Genomic DNA, 14185 nt, shown 5'->3' on the forward strand with positions numbered 1-14185 from the left:
TTATAACACCTATCTTTTTCTGCCCTTATTTCAAAAAGTACTTTTTTTTCCTTAGCACTTATGACACCTCTTTTTTTTATGCCCTTATTTGCAATCTTTTCTCTTTCTTTTTTTTTTTATAAGAATACTTTGGGCTTACAAGCTTCTGAGGGTGCCTTATTGTGTGTTGCTTTTTTTTTTGTAAGAATACTTTGGGCTTACAAGCTTCTGAGGGTGCCCTACTGTGTGTTGCTTTTTTTTTTCTATATAGGCAAATTCCCTTAGCAATCCCCCAAATTAAGGACTTATCATAACTTGAAACCCTTATGCTCTTTTAGAACCCTAAATCAAGGTCAAGGATATCAAAATTAGGCTTAGGGGTTTATTCAAACTAATCATTATTATTTTTGGCTCAACAGGGGTGCAAGGGATAAATTCATCACAGGTTGGCTTTTTGGTTGAGTGGCTAAAATAAAAAGAAACATGGCCTTGATCATATCCACCTTATGCAAATAATCTAAAAATCTAAGAATGATGCAAAATTAGGAATTTAAAAACAGACGTTCTCTCATAATTAAGTTCACACATCTCACCTGGACAAGATAAAGTTATCGGCTTACCGAACCATGATCTCTTTCCATCAAGCTAACCTTTTCTCTCTTTGTGATTCATGTTCCACTGTTTGACGGACTCTTGCTTCTAGGAAACCAATATTTTCACAATTTTCATGCAACATTTCAAGTGTTGAATCCTTCAAAAGAAGCCTAAATAGTGACTTCACAAATATCATGCAATTTTTATTCAATGACTAAATTTAAACTACTGGAATTAAATTGCTAAAATTAAAATGCACAAAATCAAAATAAAGAAAGGAAATAACACATAATGCAATTAACTAAAAGAAAGATAGGGTAAGAAATCCTGGGTTGCCTCCCAGTAAGCGCTTCTTTAACGTCATTAGCTTGATGAATCAAATGCCTTCAAGGTGGCATGAAGGTCCGTAGAACACATCTTCCTTGCATTTTCGCCTCTTAGTTAGAGACGCCATGAAACTTGTGTATTCTGGAAGCACCTTCCACATTATTGCAAGAGAAGTGGTAGCGATCAAGGAAAAATGACACTTAAGGTTTTCTCATGTTCTCCATGCCTTTCTTCCTTGACAATCAGTTGATGAGGAGGGGTATTGACTTGGAGAATACTTTCTTGTTGAATTTTTACTTGTGAGTGCTTCTCCCATTGTTGTGCTTTCTCCTCACTTTTTTCTTCCTCTTCCTTCTTTTCTCCTCCTTCTTCTTTCTTCTCTTCTTCTTTCTCTTCATCTCTTTCTTTTTAGTCATGTTCTTCTACAAGGCTTTCCTCATGAGCTTCAATCTCTACAAAGTTTTCTTCTCTTCTGGCCACAAATTTAGTCACTTCTTCTGCTAGCTTCCCAACTTGATTTTCTAGACTTTTAAATGCTCGTTGAGTAGATTCAGTGACTTCCTTGTATTGCATCAACAAATTATCCAAATTAGAAGTTCTTTCTTCCTCATATTGGTAGTAGGGTTATAACTCTTGCTCCCACTGATAATTTTCCACGGAGTAGCTCTTGCCAACTTGAATTTCCTGGTTTTGCATTGAGTTTTGATTGGCTGTAGAGGTAGCATGGTATGCCGTGAATTCCGCGAACACACTTTCGAGGGTAGGAGTCTTTTCTTCTTCATATTGATTGTAAGGGTGTATCTCCTGTACCCACCAAGAATTTTTCATAGAGTAGAGATGACAGTTGTCATTGAAATGCTCTCCTCCACAAAAAGCACAATTTATCGGCGGTGGGTGATTGACCCTTGATCGCGTACTGTCAAGATACTTAGTCCACCTTTTATAAATATCTTCCATCTTTGAAATGTCTCCCGTGGATCAAGTTCTTCTGAGGTTCCGCCCTGCAAGCGCTAACAAGAAAAAGTTTTTTTTTAAAGGAAAAAATAATAAAAAGTTAAAGGATAAAATTGATTGCTTTAAAATTGGAATATGCAACAATCAAGTACATAATTCAATAGCTTTCCTACAAATTTTCCACCCTCACAACTTCATTCTACCCCATTTAAACATGTTATTAGATTCATCATGAAATAATTGTAATAATTTAAAAAATTAGAAAACTATGTATAATTTTAAATCTATTGTTCAAATTCAAAAGTGAGAATGAGAAAATATTATTACAAGAAGAATCAGTATAAGAAAACATAAAACTAAAATCAATTTAGCTATTAAAAAATTAAAAAAATATTAGTTTTACTTTATTTTATCCAAACATCTTCATTTCTTAATATTTTTTACTAACTCTTGTAATTTTGAATGTGTTTCAAATCTTAGGGGGTGTTTGGTTTGATTATTTTCTATTTTTATTTTCATTGAAAACAAAAAATGGTGATAAAAATGTATTTGATTAAATTTTTGAAAATATTTTCAGTGAAAATAAAAACAGGAAACAACTAGAAAATGAAAACAATAAAATTTCATTTTCAATTGAAAACATGAACCTCATTTTGGGTAAAATGAAAATGGGATGATAATGAATATAATTTTAAGTAAATATAAAAATACAAAAAAGAGAAGAAGTCAATATATCATAAATTTTCAGTGTTTTTATTTCCTGAAAACGAAAAACAAGAAGTCAAACCAAACATGTTTTCAGAATTCTAATCTTTTGAAAATGAAAACCGTTTTTAGAAAATGAAAATGCAAACCAAACACACTCTTATAAATCTATAAAGTCGTTTCAAATCCTATATAAATCCATTAAAATCCAAATTATCATAAAAATCTTTATAAAGAAATATGATAAGTCATAATATTCCTACATAAGTTTTAAAACCCACGAGACCCTAAGCAATAAATATATTTTAAAGTTTACACATATATTTTACTTATGTTTTTTAGACTAAGTGAAAATGATAATAACCATAAAAATATTAAAAAATTATAGCAAAGTAATATATTTTAAATAATTTCATTTTGTAATTAAAAAATTAAATAAGAGAGAGAAAAAACAGAGAATCAATCATATTTTGGATTTGACAATTAACACATTCACAAATACTCAAATGGAAAGAGTAGAGTAGAAGATTACACTTGGTTAAAAAAAAGATTTTTTTATTGTTGAATATATTTTCATGTCTTTTAATTTTGTCTTTATTGCAAACATTTATTTGTCAGATTGACCGTGTAAAATTTTGTTGTGTTTATATGAATGGTAATAATTCATTTAGTGAAAAATTTGTGTTTAATTTTTACCATATACAATTTTTTTTAATTAACGGTAACCACACATCACGAGCTGCTCACATTAACCTATAACCTAGTGAGTTATGAATCATCCATTGCTCAAGGAAAAAAAAAACATTTCTTTGTTGATTCCTAATAAATTTTTATTGTTTTACTTGATTTACTTTTTTTTATATATCTCCTTCATTGTTGTTTTTTTTTTTTCTTTTTACAAACATCTCCTTCATTGCTATTCACGTATTCTATTCTTCTTTTTTTAGAATTTCACTTTTATTTTTTATTTTTTTATCTTCTTTTTCAATAGCAACTCTCTATTTTCTTCAAATATACTTTTCCAATTTTCAAATATTTTAAATTGGACATTTGCATGATGTTATTTAATTTTTGTTTTTCTTATTGTTTGAACTATTAAAATGACAAGATTTAAAAATAGAACAAATTAAATGCATTATTACGCTGCAAAATATAAGGCAAACTTCTATCATTTTTTAATGTCAAATTAAGAAAAGTGTAGGGTAAAAATTGTGCCTCTTTTCCTATGTGTATTCCTCCATAAATATTGTTTATTATAAATAAATACCAACTGATTTTCAGTCCTTTAAATCAGCAAAACTATCGTAAATCCCTATATATACTGCAACTGTTTTATCCGAAATAAGGGAAGAATCACAAATTTATAATTACAAATAGGTTCTTAAATGACTTTAAATATCCAACTATATTATGCTGCAATAAGAACGTTTCCATTAACATTTTATTCACTTAGAATATATTTTTGAAAAATTTTCTAATATTTAACATTATAAGTTCGGTTGTTGACATTAATATTTTTTCAATGTTTTCCTTAAAAACAATTTTTTGGTGAAGACTCAATTCTTTTCAAAACTTATTTTTGTCATTCTGCCCCGTCCCCGATTATGATACAGATTACAGATATACATAATTAATATATTTGTATTTAAATTTAATTGAAATAAACTAAAAAGGAAACGATTGTGCATGTGGTGAGATACGTTTCCAATATACTCCATTGATTAGAGTGTTGAAATTAATTAGAAATGATTTTTTTAATAAAAATTACGATAGTTTAGGCAAGAAACATAGCGTGTAAGGATTAATCTTTTTCAAATAAAAAAGTAATTAGTATATTTTAAATTTTTAATTCATTGTTGTAGAAAATTGTATACATTAAATAAATAATTAAATAAAATATTAATTAATTCATTGGAATACTTCATATCAAATACCAATCTGTTATGAATTTTCATAAATAGTTTTTACATGAAATGTTATATTTTTTTTTAAAAAAGAAAATCCTGAGAACATTTAATTACGTGATATTATATAGAAATTATTGGTCAAGAATATTCGTAATGATAACTTTTAAAATATTAGTAATTAGTAATTTGATAAGAATTGAAATCCCCATCTTTTTTTTCCTAATAAAAAAGGAAAAAAAAAAGATGGTCTGAATTGAAAGGCTTTATAAGGACACCACTCGACAGTAGCAATGCCTCAAGAAATTAGAGATGGCTTCTTCAGCTTTTTTATGTACGTGTTTCTGTTTTGCTTTTGTTGTGGCTTGCTTTGCTCGTGGCATCCCCTCAGGTATACATATGCAGAATTATAGTCCTTTTGAGATTTCAAGATTTCATAATGGTTGTCTTTATCTTATACAATATATTATTGCCTTTTAGATTTTGTGTGAGAATTGTTAACTCTCCTCGATAAATTTTATATGCATATAGATCTAAAAGAACCAAGAGACTTTGAAGAGCTACACAAGAACCCATCTTCCCCAGACCAGATTCCAGCACATGTTAAGTCTTCTTTCATGGGTAAGTATTGGGAAAATACTTGTCTTTTTTAATTACTAAGAAATATGAAGCTTTAGAATAATTATGTTTTAGATTATATGCAACATATGATTGATTAATATTATGTATGATCTTTGCAACAAAATCAAAATTGAATCTTTAAATTTCCATTTTACAGCAACAAGATGATTTGAATGTTTTATTCTAATTTAAGTACTAATCATCTTAACTCTATTTTGGTTGTTTAAAAAATGACATCAACTTTCATGGTTGAATTTACAGAGAACTTTATAGACTATCATGGTCCACACACGCACCCAAATCCTCCTCCACCAAATCTTGAAGAGATACTTGTTGATGTAGACTATCATGGCCCACACACGCATCCAAATCCTCCTCCATCAAATCTTGAGGAGATACTAGCTGATATAGATTATCATGGCCCACATACACACCCAAATCCTCCTCCACCAAATCTTGAGGAGATACCCGCTGATATAGACTATCATGGTCCACACACGCACCCAAATCCTCCCCCACCAAATCTTGAGGAGATACTAGTCAATATAGACTATAATGGTCCACACACGCACCCAAACCCCCCTCCACAAAATCTTGAGGAGATACGAGCTGATATAGACTATCATGGCCCACACACGCACCCAAATCCACCTCCACCAAATCTCCAGGAGATACTAGCTGATATAGACTATCATGGCCCACACACACACCCTAATCCCCCTCCACCGAATCTTGAGGAGATACTAACTGATGTAGATTATCATGGGCCACACACGCATCCAAATCCTCCTCCACCCTACTTCTAGGGGCTACACGGAGATATAGACTATAATGACTCATACTCATCCCAACCCTTTGAATATATGATGTTATAAGCCAATATGAATTGGTTTATACCAATGAATTATAATTGGTTATCAGGAATTATTGTAATTTTAAAATTTAGTATCCTTGATTTAGTGGTAAAAGATTCTCATATATCATGTTGGGATCTTGCATCATGTACCCACTTAAATAAAAGAATTTCAATATACACATCTTTATTCAAATATTTGTGTTTTCTTCACTTTTTTTCACAAGAGAAACATACATTTCTTATTTAGTGATAGATAAAATTATTGGCATAAAAGTGAGTTTATGAACAATATGATTTTCTCAATTGCAAATCAAATTACTTCAGCCTAATAATAAAAATCAAAATAGTTAGAAAATTTGCTTCCACAGAGAAGAGCTAGTAAGACACCTGGCTACCAAATGAACATCACATTTGATCCAATAGAAAAATCGAAAAGGATAATTTGAGGCAATATTGATAAATTTTGGTGTGTACATTCCCAAATGACCAAGCTTGCTTCGCAAAGCTTGGATTTCTTTTATTCTTATTTATTTTTTATCTTTGAAGCTAATTAAATTCAGAATGAGTGGGATCAAATGAGTGGTGGGTTTTCAACTTGTTGGCCTTAATTTCCAAATCTAATTATAAAATCAAATTATAGTTTGCTTCTACATCTTCATTCCTTAATTTCCTTGAATTTTTTTCATTCGGTGATTTGAGAAAACAATCTAAAACATGAAACTTCACCATCGATCAAAAACTAAACTTTAAAATAATCATTGATTTGAATTAATTTGATATAATATTATTGGAGGATTAAACAGCTCACATCAATGATATTTATTATATAATTTAGGTTAAAATTTAATTTTCATTCTCATATTTTTTTAAATCTACAATTTTATTCATCTTATTTTTTAATTGAGAAATTTTGTTTATTTTTTTTTAAAATCTGTTATTTTAGTCTTTATATTTTTAAATTAAGATATTCCGTCTCTCACTTAAAAAAAACTCTAATTTTATTACCCTTAATTAATTTAAGACTTGTTGATTGTGTATTTTTTTAAATAATTAAGCTTGTTAGAAATTAAATAATTTTAAAAAAATATTTTTATGTGAATAAACAAATGTGTGTTATAATAAATAGACTAACGTTTGAAATTGGTGACAAAGAGTAAAATTACATTTTTTTTAAAACCAAGGGACAAAATGGCTCTATTAAAAAAATGGAGGACTTTGTGAACTTTTTAAAAATGAAGTTAAAAAATGAGGAGATTAAAAATGCAAATTTTAAAAAATAAGGAAACAAAAATTACATTTTAGCCTATAATTTATTCACATTTTTTGGATACAACTAATAAATATAGCATGCTAAAATATCTATTTATATGTATTTTTTTAAAAGCCTATTTATATAATTTATGCAAATATTTATAATATCTATTTATATATTATTACTACTATTATTAATATTATTATCTTTACATGATAATGATAATGATAATAATAATAATACACTATTAGTTTTTTAAAAAAAATGAAAAAAAAATTAACATGGTTACAAATACAAATCTATTAAGCGAGTTTTTTTTATATATAATATGTAACCAGGTGTATTGCAAAACAGAATTTGGAAAATTGATTTGATAAAAGAAATACAATTTTATTAAATAAAAATAAAAAAAACTAATAAAATAAGAGATAATGTAACTACTACAACACCCATTGTTATTGTTTTAATCATTTCTCTAAATAACAATAATAATAATAATAATAATAATAATAATAATAATAATAAGGTTATATAATTTTAATTATATTAAATCAGAGTATTCAATTTATGATGTGAGGAGGTTAGTCAATTTAAATTTTTAATAATATTATATAATTAAGATTAATATCTTTAAAATTGTTTAAAATATTATTTTAAAATAATTAGCAACATATCTATGTAATAACAATTACACTATTTCAACAAATTTAAAATAGTTTTTATAATAAATGCATTCAAAAATTAGTATCCGTTAACATTACATCAACAATAAATAAAATAAATAGTCAAATTTAATAGTTATATTGTATTATATATCCATATTTATTATTTTTTATTCTTTTTTAATTTATACTTTTCATATAGAAAAAAGAGACTTAAAAATAAAAGAAAATGTTTTATCATTTTTTTTTCTTTCCCTTGCTTCATATTAATTATATGAGCCAGAAATTATATAAAAGTGAAATTCTCACACTATCATTATGATTTTTTATTTATTTAATTATCATTTTGATTATGTGCTATAAATTTAGACTCATTAAAAAAACATGAAATATATATTTTATAAGGAAATATTTGATAAAATACTTTAATAAAATATAATATTTTATATATTTCATTTTGAATGATAAACTCATGAAAAATTTGATAATCAACATGCTTGAATTTTTTAAAAAATACACATAATACTTAAAAAATCTATTTACAATAAATTGTTTATAATAAATTATAACATGATAGCAACTTTATTCTTTAATCTGCTTATATTTAAATAAACTTGTGCAAAGTAAGGGTTTAATAAATTTTAACATAAATAATTATAAATTTATATTTACTATTTTATTTTCAATTTATACATTTCACATATATATTATATCACTATTGTTACTTTGAGAAAGAACAATAATAAATTTCAATAGTGTGAAATATTTTACTTTTACTAGAATGAATTTCATTATTTTATCATAAATTATTATGTGTATTAAGATAATTGATTTTTTAATATTTATTTTAAAAATTACAAGTAAAATAATTTTTAATTAGTTTATAGTGCAAAATTATTTTTTTTACTGAAAATGTATGTTTTTAATCGGAAAAATAGTGCAAAATTAAAATATAATAAGACTACAACAATGATTAATTAGATTCTTAATGAAAATCATGTCGACTATGATGAAGGTTACTAGAATGGCTTTAAAATAACAATAGCCCAGTCATTCCACATATATATAAAATACAAGTAGTGCTAAAGGTTGCATTAAATTTATAATGACATATCTCAATGATTTTTTCATAATTAAATAATAATAATAGCCCAGTCAAAGAGAATGAGCTAGCTGGGGAGGAACAAAGCAAAGGTATTGATAGAAATGATGAAGGAGTTAGCTATGATTAAGATCTGTGACGTTAACGTTGGGCGATCAATAACTACATTAAGAATGTTTCATAGCAAATAACTGATTTGAGATGTATACGTTACATCCGTGGCCAGCACATGAGATGGAATTGACCTTGGCAACAGTCACGCACCAACCCCAAACAATAAAAAAATAGTCTCAAGACCATTATCTATCTATATAAATTATGATGACTAACTTTTATATAAAAAAATACTAATAACATGAAAACTAGTATGTATTATATAAAAATTAATGGGGAATATAATCTCAAATGACTTAACATTTTTTTTCTCAAACAGCAGTCGCCAGCTGCGCCCAAACCCGAAAAAATATTATATTAAAGTCTTAATTAGCCAACAGGGAGGGCAGTGCTTTAGTCAATTCTCCAATAAGAAGAATTCAGTGCTCCTAGAATACACATTCAACACAATTATTATAATTTTGTATTGTTATCCTCTTTTCTATTTTTTATATAAAAAGGTCACTTGTTTCAGTCAACGTTTAATTGTTCACAGATCTTGATGCCGGTTTATGAGCAGTCATGCAAACCATTTTTAAATTACTCAGTACTACTATTAGTGCTACTATTAAGGAAAATAAGCTCTTATTTTATCGATTCACTCAAATCTTTGACGCATTCTTGGTTCTTGCCTTCTTAATTTATCATCTTTACTTTGTTGGGCCGGGTGTTTGTTTTATTATAATAATTCAGATTTTTTATTTTAAATTCAAGCAGAGAACAGTAAATGTTAAAATAGCAAAAAGTTTACTAATTGAATTAGATCATATTTCATAAAAATAGCAAGAACAATTTTATCTTCTATTTTTTTTTTACTAATTATTTCACTTATTATATGCCGTTAAAGAAATCACTTGTTGTATAAAAAAATATTGAACATAGACACATGAGATATATTTATATTTTTTTAATATTTTCTTTTTATCCTTAATTTTGGATGGAGAAATTTAAAATTCTGAGAAATTTAAAATTTTAAAAATTTTAAATACTTCAATTGAAATTTTTTATTTTCAAAATTTTGTGTTTGAATATAAAAATTAAAATTACGAGGATGAAAAAGATGAATGAAAAAAAAAAAGAAAAAATATTGTTAGTGTATTAATTATACATGTTCTTCTATGTTCACACTGATCGATCTTTTAGGAGCTCTGATATACTGTTTTTTGAAGAAGAGTGTAAGAAGAGAATTTCAATTTCTCATCTTTTAGAAGGAAATTGAAATTCGAGATTTTTAGTTGTTTAAAATTCTGTTTTAAAATTCCAAAATTTTAAATTCTTCATAAAAAACATCCCAACAATGAATTCTAAATTACAGACAATCAAATTATTATCTGATAAATTACTTTCCTCAGTTAAAATTCTTTATCCAAACACATTTTAAGAAAAATGATAAAAAAAAAAAAAAGCAATAGTCTAGTAGCAGTAACAGCCGACCAATAATTTGCAGAGCAAAAATCAAAAGAAAGAAGGAGTCCAGCATAGCATGGTTGTGCTGAATCCAAAATTCTAGAGAACCGGCCATACAAATTAGAACGTGATCAACCACGGGTGTCCCCAAATAGACGTAGTCAAAGTGTCAAACATCAAACCACGTTTTAACATTAATATTTGACTATCCCTAATAACCACTACTAGAAAAAGGCTTTATTTTATCAGGAAAAAAAAACTCCCTTTCTATCAAAATATTTAATGCCTTTTCACTCAATAGTTAAAATAATGTTTAAATATATTACTTTCTCCATTCCAAAATAATTTAGATAAAAAACACTTTTAATTTTTTAATTACTTTACTCATTAATTATCCCACTATCCATCAATAACAAATACTTTCTCTCTTCCATAATATTTATCATGTAAAAAAATATATTTTAAAATGATTATCATTTTACATTTTTAATGTAACATTATTTATTTTTTTTCTTTATAATTTTTATAATATTAATAATATATGCTACAAAATCTAAAAATAAATTAATGATGGTAAAATTAATTTTGTAAAATTATTATTTTTTTCATTTATTTATTAATTTTTATTGATTTGTGTAAAATGACTATAATTATAATAGGATGAAAGGATTTTATTCTACCATCCACCAGCTTATTTCCATGACAAATGCCTCATGTAAGTATTTATTGATCTTTTTAATTACACCTATTGTTGAAAAAAATAGCTCAAAAAATTTAAAGAGACTACTATTTCACAACAAAATAATTAAAAAAAAAACTAGAAAGACTATTATTTTAAAACGGGAAGTAATGTTTTTTTAATCACAATAGTATTTTTTTATTTAATGATCATTTAACCTAATAAATATCACATGACAAAAACATTTGTAATTTCAGATATTTGAAAATTAAAAATTAAAAATCACTCTATTTATTAATAGTAAAATTAAAAATACATTTAATCCTAAAAATAACTATTTAAAAGATATGAATATTGAATGATATAAGAAGAATTAATTGAAAACAAAAAATGGAATCCCAAATAAAGATGAAGGGGTCCCACTTTGACCCATCCTACACATTGTCTCCTTTAAATACTTCATTTTCTCTCCCTCTTTCGTTATTACCCTAACAAAAACAAAAACATACACAAACACAATTTGAAGAATCACAAGAAGTAGCTTCATAGTTCATCATCATCGTTATTATTGCAGCATCAACATGTCTTGTTCCGTGGCAGTTCCAACTTCCCCCGTGTTCTCTTTCTATAACAACAACAACGTTAACTCTAATTCCATTCCCTCTACGACGCCGTCTTGCTCCTCTCCACCCTCCTCTCCCTTGTTGAAGAGAAGGAGGCCGGCCAAACTCGACATTCCCGTCGCTTCTCTCGCTTTTGGTCTCTCGCCGGCGGCGGCTCCATCTCCGGCGAGGGACGCCGTCGTGGAGGTCGACGGACGCGGGTTTTCCGTGTTCTGCAAACGAGGAAGGAGGCATCATATGGAGGATCGTTTCTCCGCTGCCGTTGATCTTCACGGTCAACCAAAACAGGTAATTCATAAATAAATAAAAAAGAGGTTTTCTTCATTTGTTTTTTTTTTCCTAGAGGTATGGCTTTGAATTTGTTTAACATTGCCGTTGGAATCAATAAAAAAAAAAATTCAATCAATTAGTGATGGTTTTTTCCCCTCATTTTAATGTCAACAAAAATAATTAGTGACAAACTTTATTGGAAAAAAATCATAAATTATCATTTTGTAACGGTTTTAAGTTATTTTATGTCATTTATATACTATTCTAATTTAGGGGTTCAAATAAAAAAAGAAAAAAGAAACTAGACGGTTATTTAAGAATTTATAAATTGTTTATGAACCCAATTAACAATCTAATCTAAATTGTTTTGTCACTAGTAATTTTCATTTTTGTTGAAGTGAATTTTGTTTCATATATATGTTCAATGGGAAAAGTGGACGCAATGAAATGAGTTTTCACATGCAATTTTGTTTACTTGTTTATTGTTAGGCTTTTTTCGGGATATTTGATGGGCATGGGGGCACAAAGGCTTCGGAATTCGCTGCACATAACTTAGAAAAAAATGTGTTGGACGAGGTGGTTAGGAGAGACGAATGTGACATTAAGGAGGCAGTGAAGCATGGTTACCTTAACACAGATTCTGAATTCTTGAAGGAGGATCTTAATGGTGGTTCTTGCTGTGTAACAGCATTGATTAGGAACGGTAACCTTGTTGTTTCCAATGCTGGTGATTGTCGTGCTGTGATTAGCAGAGGGGATATGGCTGAAGCCCTAACATCTGATCACAAGCCTTCTAGGGAAGATGAAAGGGACAGAATTGAGACTCAGGTAATTCATTAATTAACATAATTTGTCTTTCTATCGTGTTCCTAACTAATCTTCTCATGACACACGTATAGATGAGTTTTATTAATTCTTTTCGTAAATTAAAAAAACCTGGCTCTATATATATGTCATGTATAAATTGATCGAGACTTTAGACACGCGGTGGTTTAAGATTGTCTAATAATTAATTTCTCCTCTTTTAAGTTCTTAATTTGACATTTGCTAATTTTTTTAGGGTGGCTATGTTGATGTGTGCCGTGGTGTTTGGAGGATACAAGGGTCATTGGCTGTTTCTAGGGGAATTGGAGATAGAAACCTGAAACAATGGGTCATAGCAGAACCTGAGACCAAAGTTATCAAAATTGAGCCTCAGCATGACTTGTTGATCTTAGCTTCAGATGGATTATGGGAAAAGGTATATACATATAGAACTTTATCAAGAAAATAATTAATTACAATTATGTTAATAATGGAGTACGTGGTTTCATTTTGATAATTCTTGTATTATGCATGACATTTTTATTCAGCTATTAACTAATGAAACTTCTATTTTGAATCTTGTTTGATCAGGTTAGCAATCAGGAAGCAGTAGATATTGCTCGTCCTTTATGTGTAGGGAACAATAGACAACAACCATTGCTGGCTTGTAAGAAACTCGTGGAATTATCTGTGTCACGAGGCTCTCTGGATGACATAAGTGTTATGATTATCAAATTGCAAAACTATATTTGAAGTCTCATTGGTACAAGAGAGAATAGAATGGTTGGGAAGGTACAAGGGGGCCTCCACCTTAATTATTTCTTCATTCTTAGCCTTCAGCAGTAGATCGAATCAGTGAGAATATGATGTGATTAAGGGTACTTAATTTTTAATTGTATATATCCAACGAATGACAACGCTCGTTGGTGATACTAATTAGCTCTAACTTGAGTAATTATATGGTAGATTAATGATCTTGATGTAATGAGTATCTTTTCGGAGTGTTTAAAAAGGGTTGATTTTTATTTTTAATTTTTTTATGTCGAGGAGGGGCAGAGCCCCGAAAAAACAAAGGATTGAATTTTGTATCCGATCCAAATGCAAATTATCTCATATGTTGTTAATTTATTTTGGATAATTTAATTTAGTCTTTTAATTATTTTAAATTGTTTAATTTGATCCTTAAATTTTTAAAAGATTCAATTTCATCTTTAAATTTTAAAAAATGAATAAAGTTAATCTTTAAATTTTTAAAAGGTTGAATTTGATCTTTAAATTCTTAAAAAAATAAAT

The 14185-nt window shown here is 27.9% G+C and overlaps 2 protein-coding genes across 2 annotated transcripts; both read left to right on the forward strand.

The window, feature by feature from the left end:
* The first annotated feature begins 4758 nt into the window (after nt 1–4758).
* LOC100306587 (uncharacterized) lies at nt 4759–6119 on the forward strand. Its single transcript, NM_001369241.1, has 3 exons — nt 4759–4854; nt 4995–5084; nt 5346–6119. Exons 1-3 carry the CDS (start codon nt 4776–4778, stop codon nt 5888–5890), a joined length of 714 nt encoding a protein of 237 aa, NP_001356170.1. The 5' UTR covers nt 4759–4775; the 3' UTR covers nt 5891–6119.
* A 5580-nt stretch (nt 6120–11699) lies between these two features.
* LOC100813073 (probable protein phosphatase 2C 25) lies at nt 11700–13978 on the forward strand. Its single transcript, XM_003539288.4, has 4 exons — nt 11700–12106; nt 12578–12916; nt 13149–13328; nt 13484–13978. Exons 1-4 carry the CDS (start codon nt 11777–11779, stop codon nt 13643–13645), a joined length of 1011 nt encoding a protein of 336 aa, XP_003539336.3. The 5' UTR covers nt 11700–11776; the 3' UTR covers nt 13646–13978.
* Nucleotides 13979–14185: the final 207 nt, after the last annotated feature.

The sequence above is a fragment of the Glycine max genome, chromosome 11 (assembly GCF_000004515.6).
Source record: "Glycine max cultivar Williams 82 chromosome 11, Glycine_max_v4.0, whole genome shotgun sequence".
NCBI classification, from domain to species: Eukaryota; Viridiplantae; Streptophyta; class Magnoliopsida; order Fabales; family Fabaceae; genus Glycine; species Glycine max.